Source organism: Podarcis raffonei, chromosome 13, assembly GCF_027172205.1.
Source record: "Podarcis raffonei isolate rPodRaf1 chromosome 13, rPodRaf1.pri, whole genome shotgun sequence".
Classification (NCBI taxonomy): Eukaryota; Metazoa; Chordata; class Lepidosauria; order Squamata; family Lacertidae; genus Podarcis; species Podarcis raffonei.
Window position 1 is genome coordinate 16,869,997 of NC_070614.1, and position 14,106 is coordinate 16,884,102.

Genomic DNA, 14,106 nt, shown 5'->3' on the forward strand with positions numbered 1-14,106 from the left:
CATGCCCGACCACACATAACATCAGCTGATGGACATGTGAATGTGGTTTGGACCATCAGCCCAATGGAGAGGCTTGGTTGGCCTAAGTGCTGCAGGTCAGAGGTCCTTGTTGATTCCCCGCAAGAAGTTTTCTCTACCTGTGTAGACTCTCTTGAGTGATTGACAACTTTTAGGGTTCTGGATTGTGTAAGAAAGTACAGCAAGTAGAGAAAGCTGCAGAGGCTCTCTTCTGAGAACACAGTAGGTGATGAAACTGGCAGCAGGGATTCAATGGAGGGGAAGGGGCAACAGGCTTGTTTCTGCTCCCCCCTCAATACAATGCCTTGTACTGAAGGAGGCTGCGGAGGGATTATTCTGTGTGGATCATTGTCTCTGCTACTTCCAATGGACCAGCTGAGGCAAAGGGATCATTATTCTCTCCCCTGTTATTATCAATTACATGGTAATAATCTGCTTCTGATTAGACCCCATAGACTTCCAGGAATCCAGTCTAAAAAGAATTAAAACCCTCTCTGCCATCCCCAGCAAATGCTAAGGTGCTGCCGACTCGTTTAGTGAGTTTTCCTCTGGAGTTGGATCCTAGGTCTTGGGAATTTAGCTGGTGCATTCGGAAAGTGCCATTGAAGGCAAGCTGCTGTACTGAGGCTGTTTCTAATGCCAATGCTGATTAGAAGAAGAGTTTGGATTTGATACCCCGCCTTTCACTCCCTTTAAGAAGTCTCAAAGCGGCTAACATTCTCCTTTCCCTTCCTCCCCCACAACAAACACTCTGTGAGGTGAGTGGGGCTGAGAGACTTCAGAGAAGTGTGACTAGCCCAAGGTCACCTAGCAGCTGCATGTGGAGGAGCAGAGACGCGAACCCGGTTCCCCAGATTAGGAGACTCCCACTCTTAACCACTCCACCACACTGGCTCTTAGTAGATGTAAACCGGGAAATCTCTGTCTAGGAAAATGTATTGTTCCTAGTATGGCAGTGTTGATCCTGTTAATCTTCTCGCTGCCTCAAATGGTGAATCTGTCAAATGTCAATCGGAGCATCAGTCACCTCCATATCCCTCACAAGTACTATCAGCCAGGTGACCTTATCATTGGTGCACTTGCTTCTCACATTGTGTCCTCTGTTGACTATGAAACCTTCATACAATGGCCATCCATCCATCAGATTCTTAATTCATTGTAAGTATTGCAAATTTTCACTTTCCATGTCATATTAATTCCTAAGTTATTTTCGCTATGGGGATTTATTACTTACAGGGAGGGGTGCAAATTATCCCCCCCCAACATAGGATCAGTCTTAGACTTAACCCTCCCCACCACCTGAATTTTAACATCTAACATGATCAAGACAGACAATAATTTTTTCGTCAAGCCTGTAGGAACGAGGTGGATTATCTAGGATCCAGTCTGGAAGCAAAGAAAGAGCAGTCTTCCAGTGAGATGACATGATGTTCTTGGTGGTGTGTTTCTCTCTCACCCCCAAGCTCCCCCACCCCACTTTCCAGAGCAGTGCTTAAGGGAGAGGAGGAGCCATGGCCACAACCAGTCACATGGGTGTCATAATCTAGAGAACCCAGCATTCTGATGTCAAGAGGAAATGGGTGAATGGCCAGTAGGAAGCATTGGTCTACCTAGCTCAGGCCTGTCTACACAGAGTAGCAGTGGCTCTCCAGGATTTCAGACAGGGGTCTGCCCCAGCCCCACCTGTGTGCTAAGCAGATGCTCTACCATTGGGTTTTACAGAATCTTCAAAGAAAAGGTACACAGAGTAATTGTCAAAACATTACAGGCAGCAGAAGGTTGCCTGGTATAGGGGGCAATAGATTCATTGATGTATGAGAAACTGAGGTGGGGCTCCAGAAACCTGCAAAAGGGCAACAAACTACAAGAAGGACGCAGCTGGAGAGAATGACTCCTAGTTTCAGTTGTGTCTAAACAAGGGCACAGAGTATGGGAAACAAGCAAGATGAATTGGAGCTTTTAATACAGGATGGCAAATATGACCTAGAAGGCGAGTAGGCATTGCATTGGAGTTCAAGATTTCTTTAACAGATTGGAGAACTGGGTTAACAAATGAATTTCAATAGGGACAAATGTAAGCTACTGCACTTAGGCAGGAAGTACCAACTTCACAAATATAACTTGAAGGACACCTGGCTTACTAGGATCTCGCCATCTTAGTGGAATTCAAGCTTCACTTGAGTGAACAGTGCGGTGCAGTTTTTGCTGTATGTGTATTTAAAACAAATTCTTTATTGGTTTAGTTAAATCTGCCTGTAAGCTGCCTTGTTGCTCCCTAGCACAGAAAGACATGGAACATAAGTTTCCTTAAACAGATTGACAAAAAATGGTACACAGCAAAACGTTTTGATGTCCAACTCTCATTGCAGTGTTGTACCAAAATACTATCAGCAAATTCTGGCCTTGGTGTTTGCAGTCAAGGAAATCAACAAGAATTCCAATCTATTACCTAATGTCACATTAGGATTCCACATCTTTGATAGTTACTTCAGTGAAAGGATGACCTACTGGGCCACTTTGGAGCTGCTCTCTACACACTACAGATTTGTACCCAACTACCAGTGTGACAAACAGAAATATCTGATGGCCGTCATTGGGGGACTTGACTTTGAGGTTTCCCTCCACATGGCAGCCATCTTAGGTGTCTACAAGATTCCCCAGGTAAGAGTCAAACATGGTGACTTCCCCTTTCTTCTTTCCTCTGTCCTGTTGAGAAAAGTTTTGCCCTCTTGCCATCATAGCCCTCTTGACAATTTCAGATTGTATTCAATAAAAGCTTTCATCCATTTCCCAACGTGTGCATGTTCTTCAGAAGGTAGGAATGGAACATTTTGCAGATACAGTTGTACACACCTACTCTATGTATGTGAACAGCTTGGTTTGCTGGCCTCAGGTAGACTCCAACCAGGATGAATTATGGAGGCTGCTCATCAGTTGCTTGCACATTACCTTAATTAATTTGATCAGGATAATTTGGGGCTCTCAGGGGTGCCATCAACAGGTCACTGGCTATCTACCTAGTGAAATCAGAGGAGCAGAGAGAGCTTTTCAATGGTTTCATTTTAATCCACAGGAAGACTGGAAAGTATGCTCTCACCCTTGAGCTAATATTGCTCAGATTGCAACTCCACCCTGCACCGAAAATTTCTTCCTAGAAATCATACGCCTCCTGCTGCTTATGGTGGCTGCTAAGAACAATTCTCTTTTGGGTTCTGCAGAGCGTGTCTTGACCTTGTGGAAGGAGGGGGCTCTGACAAACTCTCTTGAGAGAGAATGTCACTTGGCTGCTGTACTGTTTCTAAGAAATCTGACTCCTGTCTTTGTTCATTGCTACCTTGCTCTGGATCTTCATCACCTATTATTTCCCAGGTCCTTTTTCCTTCTCGGGTGTGACCCGTCTCAAACCACCACACCATACTCTTCCCCCTTCCTTCTTTCTGGAAGGTTCTTAGGGTGCTGCTCTCCTCCACTCCTCCTCATCTGCCCATTCCATGAAGGGCTTACTAAGACAGCAGGTCCAAAGCACAATGGTTTAGTCATTGCTATCCACACATAATCAATGCTTCTGCTGCATTAATGGGAATTAAGTATCCGTTTCCTTCCAGCTCACTTTTGGCTCCTTTGCCCCAGAGGATGCTGGTCAAAGCCAATCCACTCCCTTCTACCGGATGGTGCCCAATGAAGCCCATCAGTACACTGGGATTGTTGAGTTACTTCTGCACTTTGGATGGACGTGGGTTGGGTTGCTCGCTGCAGGTAGTGAGAGTGGAGAGAAATTTATGGAAATCCTGCAAACTCGGCTTTTCCAGAGAGGTATTTGCTTGGCCTTTTCAGAGCGAACTCCAAAAGGCTCATATTTTGAAGAGTATTATCACATGATTCCCCAGTGGCTCCAAGCCTATCTTGCTATTGCGGAAAGCAAAGCCAAAGCTGTCATTGTCTATGGAGAAGCCAAATCCATGGGTTTTTTGCAACTATGGCTAGCGGCAGCGGGTGCAGAAAACATGACATCTATGGAGAAAATATGGATTATGACTGCTCAACTGGATTTCTCAGCAGTGGCCTTTCAAATGAGCCAGAGTATGCAACCATTTCATGGCTCCATCTGCTTCACAGTGCACTCAAAGGAGGTGCAAGGATTCAAGACCCTTCTTCGCTCCCTAAATCCTTTCATGGCAGGTGAAGATGGTTTTCTTCAGCAGTTCTGGCTGCAAACATTCTACTGTTTCTTTTCCAAATCCAGTACTGAGTTCAGTGAACCCTGCACTGGACAGGAGAAGCTGGACAGCCTCCCCTCGTCTGGCTTTGAGATGAGCATGACTGGCCACAGCTACAGCATCTACAATGCTGTCTATGTTGTGGCACATGCTCTGCATGATGCCATGTACAGATCCAGGGCAAAACACAGAGGAATTGTGAGAAGATGGAGACTGCAGCTTCAGAAATTGCAGCCTTGGCAGGTAATGGCTCTTTTGTTGTTGTTTTATATCTTTTAGTTATTATTTCATTTTATATTGTTGATAAAGCAAAGGCAACAATTTTAACAACAGACAAAATTGGATAGATGAATAACCAAACTGTAAAATAGGCAGGTAGGATGTGTAGTTGCATGTGAGTTAAATAAAGACTTTAAAGTCCAAATTAAGTCCAATTTTATCAGATCACCAAGCATAGTTCCAGATTTGCCAGGTTTGTGGGGGGGTTGTTCTGGAAATGCTGGTTCTGCTGTATATACCAAATCATATAGAAAGTGTCTGGAGGTTCTAGTCCTTGTTGAAATCTCAAATTATTTGTGATTATCTCTGTTATAGCTATATTCCAGAGTGAGCAGTACAAAGTGTCCAGCATTAGATTTTTGGGCAGCTATAGATCAAAATTTGTCGTTAATATTGCTATTGTTATTATTTTGTGATTATATGAAATCTTGTCTACTGCCTTGGAAGAGGCAATGGCGCTTTAAAAGGTGATGCTGAACATAAGATAAGTTTGATTTTAAAAAATTGTCCTCTTCCTGCCATCTCGATGCAGCTCCACCCATTTCTTAGGAGTGTCTCATTTAACAACAGTGCGGGAGAAGATGTGTCTTTTAGTGAGAACAGGGAATTAGAAGCTGGATTCGATATTACCAACTTGGTCACTTTCCCAAATAACTCCTTCATCAGAATGAAGGTTGGATGGATGAATTTGGATGCTCCCCCAGGAAAAGAGTTTTCCATCAATGAAGACAACATGGTGTGGCACAGGAGTTTTCAACAGGTGGGGCATGATTTCAGGAAATTGCAACTCCAGTGTGTCCTAAATGTGATGCTTGCATCTTTGAAGCCTAGCTGAGACATGGATCCTGTATTTTTTCTCTCTTGTTGTTTATGAAAACCTCTATGAATATCAAGAGGCTCTGATGCCCTGAAGGAGGCTGGGACATAGTTCATTATTATATGCTTCAGTTACAGATAGGTAGCCGTGTTGGTCTGCCATAGTCAAAACAAAATTTTTTTCCCTTTCCAGTAGCACCTTAAAGACCAACTAAGTTAGTTCTTGGTATGAGCTTTCGTGTGCATGCACACTTCTTCAGATACACACACAGTGTATCTGAAGAAGTGTGCATGCACACGAAAGCTCATACCAAGAACTAACTTAGTTGGTCTTTAAGGTGCTACTGGAAAGAAAAATGTTTTTTGTTTTTATTACATGCTTGTTTGTTTATTGCATTTTTATTCAACATCCATGTTGATGCCACTCCCTCCTCACAGGCTCTGGACCTGGTGTCTTCCATGGCGACACTAGGGCTCTCCCAGTTTGTTTCGGGCCCCACACATAAAGCAGGCCACACGCTGGATTTGATCTTTGGCGTCAGTATAGATGTGATCATGTCTCCTTCGATGAAGGTGCCATGGTCTGATCACTATGCTCTGAAAGCCAGGATTGATTTTCCACCCCCACCCTGCTTAGGTGGCGAGCCAATTTGGGCTTGCCCGCAGAGGCTAATGGACCCTGATAGATTCCGTCAGGCCTTGCGGGACCTTGCTCCCCCTGGCGACTCATTGACTGAGCTTGTTGAGGGCTGGAATATCCAGCTCCTAGCAGCCATCGATGAGATCGCACCTAGGCGCCCTCTGCAAACCCGCAGAAACCGGGCTCCCTGGTTTACCGAGGAGCTTCGGAAAATGAAGCGGGACCTCAGACGGCTAGAGTGAGTATGGCGGGGTGCCCGTGACGGAGCCTCAAGAACATCTTAAAGGGTTTTTATGAAAACCTACGAGATGGCAGTGAAGGCCGCTAAGAAGTCCTACTTCTCGGCCTCCATTGCCTCCGCTAGCTCTCGCCCGGCGCAATTATTTAGTATAATTAGGTCTTCAACGTCCCTTGAAGGACAGCCAAATTTAAATAACAATTTGACACACAGCTGTGAGGCATTTGCGAGCTTTTTTGCGGAGAAGGTCCTGTTGCTCTGCCATGACCTCCCTGCCAATTTGGATACAATAAAGGAACTGGAGGCCCCTCGACTGTCCTCGGGTCCAGTATTGGACCACTTTGACCGGATATCCCCAGCTGATGGGGACAGACTCCGCCGAGCTGGAAAGCCCACCACCTGTCCTCTTGACCCGTGCCCGTCTTGGCTGATTAGAGCGTGTCCAGACGAGGTGCGGGCCCCCCTGGGTGATATCATCAATTTGTCCCTTGGCACCAGGATATTCCCAGGGGAACTGAAGGAGGCAGTGGTGCGTCCGCTCTTAAAGAAAACATCATTAGATCCCTTAGATCTATCCAATTACCGCCCGGTTATTGGGTACCATTCCTGGGTAAGGTGATTGAGAGAGCGGTTGCTGAACAGCTTGGTAGGTTTCTGGATGAAACATCGGCTCTTGATCCATTCCAGTCCGGCTTCCGCGCTGGTCATGGGACTGAGACAGCTCTGGTCGCCCTAACAGATGATCTCCGCAGGCAGCTGGATCGAGGCGGGTCGGGGCTGCTGATTCTTCTAGACCTGTCAGCAGCCTTCGACATGGTCGATCACAAACTCCTGGACCACCGCCTTGCCGACGTGGGGATCCAGGGCACAGTCCTTCAATGGCTGCGCTCGTTTCTCTCTGGTCGGGGACAGAGGGTGGTGCTTGGGGGGGAATTGTCATAGCGCCACTCCTTGGTGTGTGGAGTGCCTCAGGGTGCGATTCTCTCCCCGATGCTTTTTAACATCTTTATGCGCCCCCTGTTGAATGGTTTCTTTAAATGTAAAGGTTCATCATTGTTCCACCCGATGTGTATGTCTTTAAGGGGCCAGAGCAAGGGCCAGAGCAAGATAACGAGACCCAGCTTTACAGCTGTGAAACATAGCAGGTGCTGCTGAGTTGTATTTGATTAAGGTGTGTCAGCATTTGGGTGTAGTATATAAGGAGCAGAACCTAGCTCTCCCATTCCCCTGGGGGATGGGTTGGTGGTTGGGTCTGGTTTGTTGTTGATGTATTTAGTGTATAAGGAGTTTGTTTTTCTTATTAAAACCTTGTTTAATTTATTTTTGAGTTCTTTTTTTTAAATGCATGGTCTCCCAAGCAAGCTCTCTGCAGCGCTACCATGCTGCAAACAGCCAACACCCCCTCGCCCAGCTTGTCCGGAGTTTTGGGCTGGGTTGCCATCAGTATGCCGATGACACCCAACTCTATCTGTTGATGGATGGCCATCCTGACTCGGCCCCAGACACACTGACCAGATGTCTGGAAGCTGTGGCTGGATGGTTACGTGGGAGCCGGTTGAAGTTAAATCCTTCGAAGACAGAGGTCCTCTGGCTGGGACGGGGTAATATGGGATTGAGGGGGCAACTTCCATCTCTTGTGGAGGTGCAATTAGTGCCAGCATCGTCCGTTAAGAGTTTGGGTGTAATCTTCGATACCTCCCTCTCTATGGAGGCGCAGATTACAGCTATAACAAAGGCGGCATTTTTTCATCTCCACCAAGCTAAGCAGTTGGCTCCTTATCTCTCTCGCCCTGACCTAGCCACTGTGATCCACGTGACGGTCGCCTCCAGACTGGATTATTGTAACTCGCTCTACGTGGGGCTGCCCTTGAGACTGACCCAGAAACTCCAGCGGGTGCAGAATGCCGCGGCGAGACTCCTTATGGGGTCTTCGCTGTGAGATCACATTCATCTGGTACTATACCAGCTGCACTGGCTCCCGGTGGAGTACAGGATCAGGTTTAAGGTGCTGGTTTTAACTTTTAAAGCCCTATACAGCCTAGGACCCTTGTACCTACGGGACCGCCTCTCCTAGTATGTTCCACAGAGAAATTTACGGTCTGCAAATAAAAACATCCTGAAGATCCCAGTCCACAGAGAGGTTAGGCTGGCCTCAACTAGAGCCAGGGCTTTCTCGGCTGCGGCTCCAATCTGGTGGAAAGCTCTGTCACAAGAGACTAGGGCCCTGCAAGACCTGACATCTTTCCGCAGGGCCTGCAAGGCAGAGCTGTTCCACAAGGCCTTTGGTCAGGGCGCAGCCTGACCCCCTCCCCTGGCAATCTGCACAGAATTTTGCTTAATGTTGGATTATTTTGATTGTTGTTAGCTGCCCTGAGCCCAGCTTTAGCTGGGGAGGGCGGGATATAAATAAAATTTATTATTATTTATTATTATTATTATTCCACCTTTCCTCCAAGGAGCTCAAGGCTGTGTGCTTACTTCCCATTTTATCCTAACAAGAACCCTGTAAGGTAGTGTAGACTGAGAGAAGCAGCGCTGGTCCAAGGTCACCCAATGAGTTTCATGGCCAAGTGGGGATTTGAACCCTGGTCTTCCACTTCCCTGTCTAGCACATTCTTTAAAGATTTCTAGGCCAGCAGAGTGTGACCTAAGCCTAATCTCCAACCAACTTCTTTGGGAAGAAAGAAAAGGGAGCTGAGCCTGGAGACAGACGAGGCAGACTTCTGCAGAAAATGCCTGGTTTGGAGGCTAGTAATTCTCAAGATATAGTAGCAGAACTCTGGCAGAGTCCAGCACTATCCTTGGTTTTGAGGCTGCTTAAGTTGTCTTACAATTGTCTCTTGGCCCAGTGTATTTAGTCTGGGGTTCTCAGTCCCCAACATTTGTGCTTTTTCAGCTGGAAAAACTGAAGGAACCTGAAAGTGTATACAGTAGCTGCTTATTTAAATCACTTAGGATGTCAAAACATCCTTTCAACTCTCCTTTAAAACCTTTTGAATTTTATAAGAAAAGTATTTTTCCAAATGATTGTATTACTGTTCAGGTGGACTCCCTCCCTCCCTTGGATTTCTTTTTTTTTTTAAAAAAAACACATATTGAAATGGCCATAACGTCATTTTCAGAGTCACAAAAACATCTTCTGACTCATTAGATGCCATTAATGGCTGTTGACAGCTCATTGCTTTCAAAATTCTCTTAATATTCAGCAGGCCATTTCTCCCATCCACTTGATCCCTTGCAGCCCAGAAAATGGAGTTCAGGTTCTCCAGATGTCCATTATTCCCCCTGTGCTAAACATTTCCTAATGGTTAATTAAAATTCACAGGTGCCACCCCTCTCTCAATGCAACAAAAATTGCCCTTCTGGTACTAGGAGAGTAAAGAAAGAAGGGGAGAAATTCTGCTGCTATGACTGTGCTCCATGTTCAGAAGGCAAGATTTCATACCAGAAAGGTAGGAGACATTAGGTAGCTTTCAGATATGTGTCATATTACATTTCCTGTGAGGGTCTGTGGCAGAGTGAAAGGTGTCACAGTTGCTGCTAATGATGGAGTTCTGATTTCCATGGTGATTGAAGTTCACAGACTTGGAGCTCTTCATTGCAACCAGCTGATGGCCCAGCAACGAGGCCCAGCATTTTCAAAGAGGTGCTTTGCAAGCCCGAATGATCAGATGATGGTTGGGGTTTACAAAGCACACTGTTACCTGCCCTACACCTAACATCAGAGTTGACATCAGATAAAGGGCCGGTAGGTGTAACTTGCTAAAATGGCCCCATGGGCCAGAGGTTTTCTATCACTGGATTACCTGGGTGGTGATGGAGATGAGTTGCAGCAGTGCACCTGCAGAGGACAGGCCTCCTGCTGTCCAGACCCACCTCCTTACTGTCCCGGCAAATGACTGTGAGATCATTATCTGGGGGAGGGGCGTCCAAAGCCCTTTCTCCCAATGCTAGTCACTCCTGTGTCTCAAAAAGATCGTCTCTTGCCCATCCAACTGATAAGTCCCATACTGCCAGGAGGATGTATACCTACTCAGAAGTTGCACCCTTAAAGGGAATCCTTTCTTCTTTTCAGACATGAATGACTGTGTCGGATGCTCAGAAGATCACTATCCAAACCGGAACCGAACACAATGCGTTCCAAAGTCCCTCAGCTTCTTGACTTTGGAAGAACCGCTTGGGATGAGCTTAGCTTTTGGCTCCGTATTCTCCTCTTTGCTGACCATATTGTCCCTCGCCATCTTTATGAAGCATCAGGACACACCGATTGTCAGGGCCAATAATCGGGACCTCACCTACGTTCTCCTCCTGTCTCTCCTTCTCTGTTTTCTCTGCCCCCTCATCTTCCTCAGCCGACCAGACAGAGTGACCTGCCTTGTCCGACAAATGGCTTTTGGTGTGGTTTTCACAGTGACTGTTTCTTGTGTGTTGGCCAAAACCATTACCGTTGTTCTGGCATTCATGGCCACCAAACCAGGATCCAGAATGAGGAAATGGGTGGGGAAAAGACTGGCAAGCGCCATTGTGTTGACTTGTACTATTATCCAAGCTGGTATTTGCACTGTGTGGCTGGGAACCTCTCCCCCATTTCCCCATTTTGACAAGCACTCTGTGACGGGAGAAATTATTCTGGAATGTAATGAAGGGTCAGCTGCCATGTTTTACTGTGTCCTGGGCTACATGGGCCTCCTGGCCATTGTCAGTTTTGTTGTAGCATTTTTAGCCAGGAAACTGCCTGACAGCTTTAATGAGGCCAAATTCATCACCTTCAGCATGTTGTTGTTTTGTAGTGTTTGGATCTCCTTTGTTCCGGTCTACCTGAGCTCCAAGGGAAAACACATGGTGGCTGTGGAGATCTTCTCCATCTTGGTCTCCAGTGCTGGTTTACTGGCTTCCATCTTTTTCCCCAAATGCTACATTATCATATTGAGGCCTGACCTGAATGACAAACAGCAGTTAATAAAGAAGAAATAGCAAAGTACCCTGTTGTCACTCTTTTCTGTTACCGCAGAACGTGGGTAATGAATTTGCTGCCGACTCCTTCATATAATTTCATTTTATTTGTTTATTGAACTTGCTATGTGCATAAAAAACAATCAGATGGTTCTCCCCGACCCCGAGATGTGGTCCCCACCTTTGGGAGCCCAAGGGCACAACTGGAAAACTAAGGAACTCTTGTGGACACAAAAAACCACCAATTTCACAGAAGAAAGTGTGGAGATGCCCAGAAACTCCACCTCCATCCTTTCTTGTAACATGAATCCATTCGTTGGGGTCCTACTCTCTGTAGCAAGAGACAAGCTTGCTGCATCTTCCATGTGACAGCCCTTGAGGTATTTGAAGATTGGTATCATATCTCCTCTCAGTCTCCTTTTTCCAGGCTAAACATACCCAGCTCCCTCAACCGTTGCTCATAAGGCTTGGTTTCCCACCCATCATCTTCCTGGTTGCCCTCCTCTGCACATGTTCAGCACACATTTTACCTCATGAAAATAGAATGGGGTACTTTGCCAAAAGCCTGACTGAACTCAAAATAGACTATGACCGCAGCATTCTCCTGATCCACCACATTTGTAATGCCATAAAAAAGAAAAGAAATGAGATTGGTCTGGTATGAGAAGAGCAGGCCCAGGACAGAACCCTTTGGCATATCTGTGGCATCAGGAGATAATATCCCTATGCTATGAGGAGAAAATGAAAAGGAGGGAAATACCACTCTTCCCAGAGAGAGTGACAGATGCCAAATATACCTATTCTGAACTCAGAATTGTACATGCAGCTCTCTGTGTGTATGAAGCAGTACTTGAAGAAGAGCCAGGAAATAAATTCCCTACCTCATGTTTTGTTGAGCCCAATGGAGAGGCTTGGTTGGCCTAAATGCTGCAGGTCAGAGGTCCTTGTTGATTCGCCACAAGGAGCTTTCTTTACCTGTGTAGTTTCTCTTGAGTGATTGACAACTTTTAGGGTTCTGGATTGTGTAAGAAAGTAAAGTAAGTAGAGCAAGCTGCAGATGCTCTCTTCTGAGAACACAGTAGGTGATGAAACTCGCGGCAGGGGTGCAATAGAGGGGAAGAGGCAACAGGCTTATTCCTGCTCCCCCTCATTACAATGCCTTGAAAACACTTGAAGGAGGCTGCTGAGGGATTATTCTGTGTGGATCATTGTCTCTGCTACTTCCAATGGACCAGCTGAGGCAAAGGGATCATTACTCTCTCCCCTGTTATTATCACTTACATGGTAATAATCTGCTTCTGATTAGACCTCCATAGACTTCCAGGAATCCAGTCTAAAAAGAATTAAATCCTCTCTGCCATCCCCAGCAAATACTAAGTTTAGTGAGCTTTCCGCTGGAGTTGGATCCTAGGTCTTGGGAATTTAGCTGGTGCATTCGGAGAGTGCCATTGAAGGCAAGCTGGTGTACTGAGGCTGTTTCTAATGCCAATGCTGATTAGCTGTAAACAGGGAAATCTCTGTCTAGGAAAGTGTATTGTTCCTAGTATGGCAGTGTTGATGCTGTTAATCTTCTCGCTGCCTCAAATGGTGAATCTGTCAAATGTCAATCGGAGCATCAGTCACCTCCATATCCCACACAAGTACTATCAGCCAGGTGACCTTATCATTGGTGCCCTTGCTTCTCACATCCTGTCCTCTGTTGACCATGAAACCTTCAAACAATGGCCATCCATCCATCAGATTCTTAATCCATTGTAAGTATTTCAAATTTTCAGTTTCCATGTCATATTAATTCCTAAGTCACCATGTGGGCTCATAAATACATCCTATTTATTTTCTCTATGGGGATTTATTACTTATAGGGATGGATGCAAAATATCCCCCCCCCCCGTATATAGGATCAGTCTTAGACTTAACCCTCCCCACCACCTGAATTTTCTAGTCAAGCTTATAGGAACGAGGTGGATTATCTAGGATCCAGCTTTGAAGCAAAGAAAGAGCAGTCTGCCAGTGAGATAGGAGATTGTATTCTGGGTGGTGTGTTTCTCTCTCACCCCCAAGATCCCCCACCTCATTTTCCAGAGCAGTGCTTAACGGAGTGGAGGAGCCATGCCCACGACCAGTCACATGGGTGTCATAGTCTAGGGAGCCCAGCATTCTGATGTCAACAGGAAATGGGTGAATGGCCAGTAGGAACCATTGGTCTACTTAGCTCAGACCTGTCTACACAGAGTGGCAGTGGTTCTCCAGGATTTCAGAAAGGGGTCTGCCCCAGCCCCACCTGTATGCTAAGCAGATGCTCTACCATTGGGTTTTACAGAATCTTCAAAGAAAAAGTACACAGAGCAATTGTCAAAACGTTACAGGCAACAGAAGGTTGCCTGGTATTGGGGGCAATAGCTTCATTGATGCATGGGAAACTGCGGTGGGGCTCCAGAAACCTGCAAAAGGGCAACAACCTACAAGAAGGAAGCAGCTGGAGGGAATGACTCCTAGTTTCAGTTGTCTCTACTGAAAGGCACAGGGTATGGGAAACAAGCAAGATGAATTGGAGCTTTTAATACAGGATGACAAATATGACCTAGAAGGCGAGTAGGCATTGCCTCAGGGTTCAAGATTTCTTTAACAGATTGGAGGATTGGGTTAACAAATGAATTTGAATAGGGACAAATGTAAGGTACTGCACTTAGGCAGGAAGCACCAACTTCACAAATATAACTTGAAGGACACCTGGCTTACTAGGATCTCGCCATCTTAGTGGAATTCAAGCTTCACTTGAGTGAACAGTGTGATGCAGTTTTCGGTGTCCGTGTTTAAACCAAATTCTTTATTGGTTTAATTAAATCTGCCTGTAAGCTGCCTTGTTGCTCCCTAGCACAGAAAGGCAGGGAACCTAAGTTTCCTTAAACAGATTCACAAAAAATGGTACACAACAAAACGCTTTG

General features: G+C 45.9%; 1 protein-coding gene across 1 annotated transcript; it reads left to right on the top strand.

Annotated features, from left to right (window-relative positions):
- Positions 1-2,302: 2,302 nt before the first annotated feature.
- On the top strand, positions 2,303-11,182 carry LOC128399711 (vomeronasal type-2 receptor 26-like). The gene is made up of 5 exons (XM_053361400.1): positions 2,303-2,679; positions 3,624-4,478; positions 5,047-5,274; positions 9,534-9,660; positions 10,284-11,182. The coding sequence occupies exons 1-5, from the start codon at positions 2,368-2,370 to the stop codon at positions 11,180-11,182; spliced, it is 2,421 nt and encodes an 806-aa protein (XP_053217375.1). The 5' UTR covers positions 2,303-2,367.
- Positions 11,183-14,106: the final 2,924 nt, after the last annotated feature.

Excerpts from the sequence above, each read along its gene's own strand:
- LOC128399711 (XM_053361400.1), top strand. The coding sequence starts at position 2,368 with ATGTCCAACTCTCATTGCAGTGTTGTACCAAAATACTATCAGCAAATT. Across the intron at positions 4,479-5,046 it reads AGAAATTGCAGCCTTGGCAG|CTCCACCCATTTCTTAGGAG; the intron begins GTAATGGCTCTT and ends ATCTCGATGCAG. Across the intron at positions 9,661-10,283 it reads CAAGATTTCATACCAGAAAG|ACATGAATGACTGTGTCGGA; the intron begins GTAGGAGACATT and ends TCTTCTTTTCAG.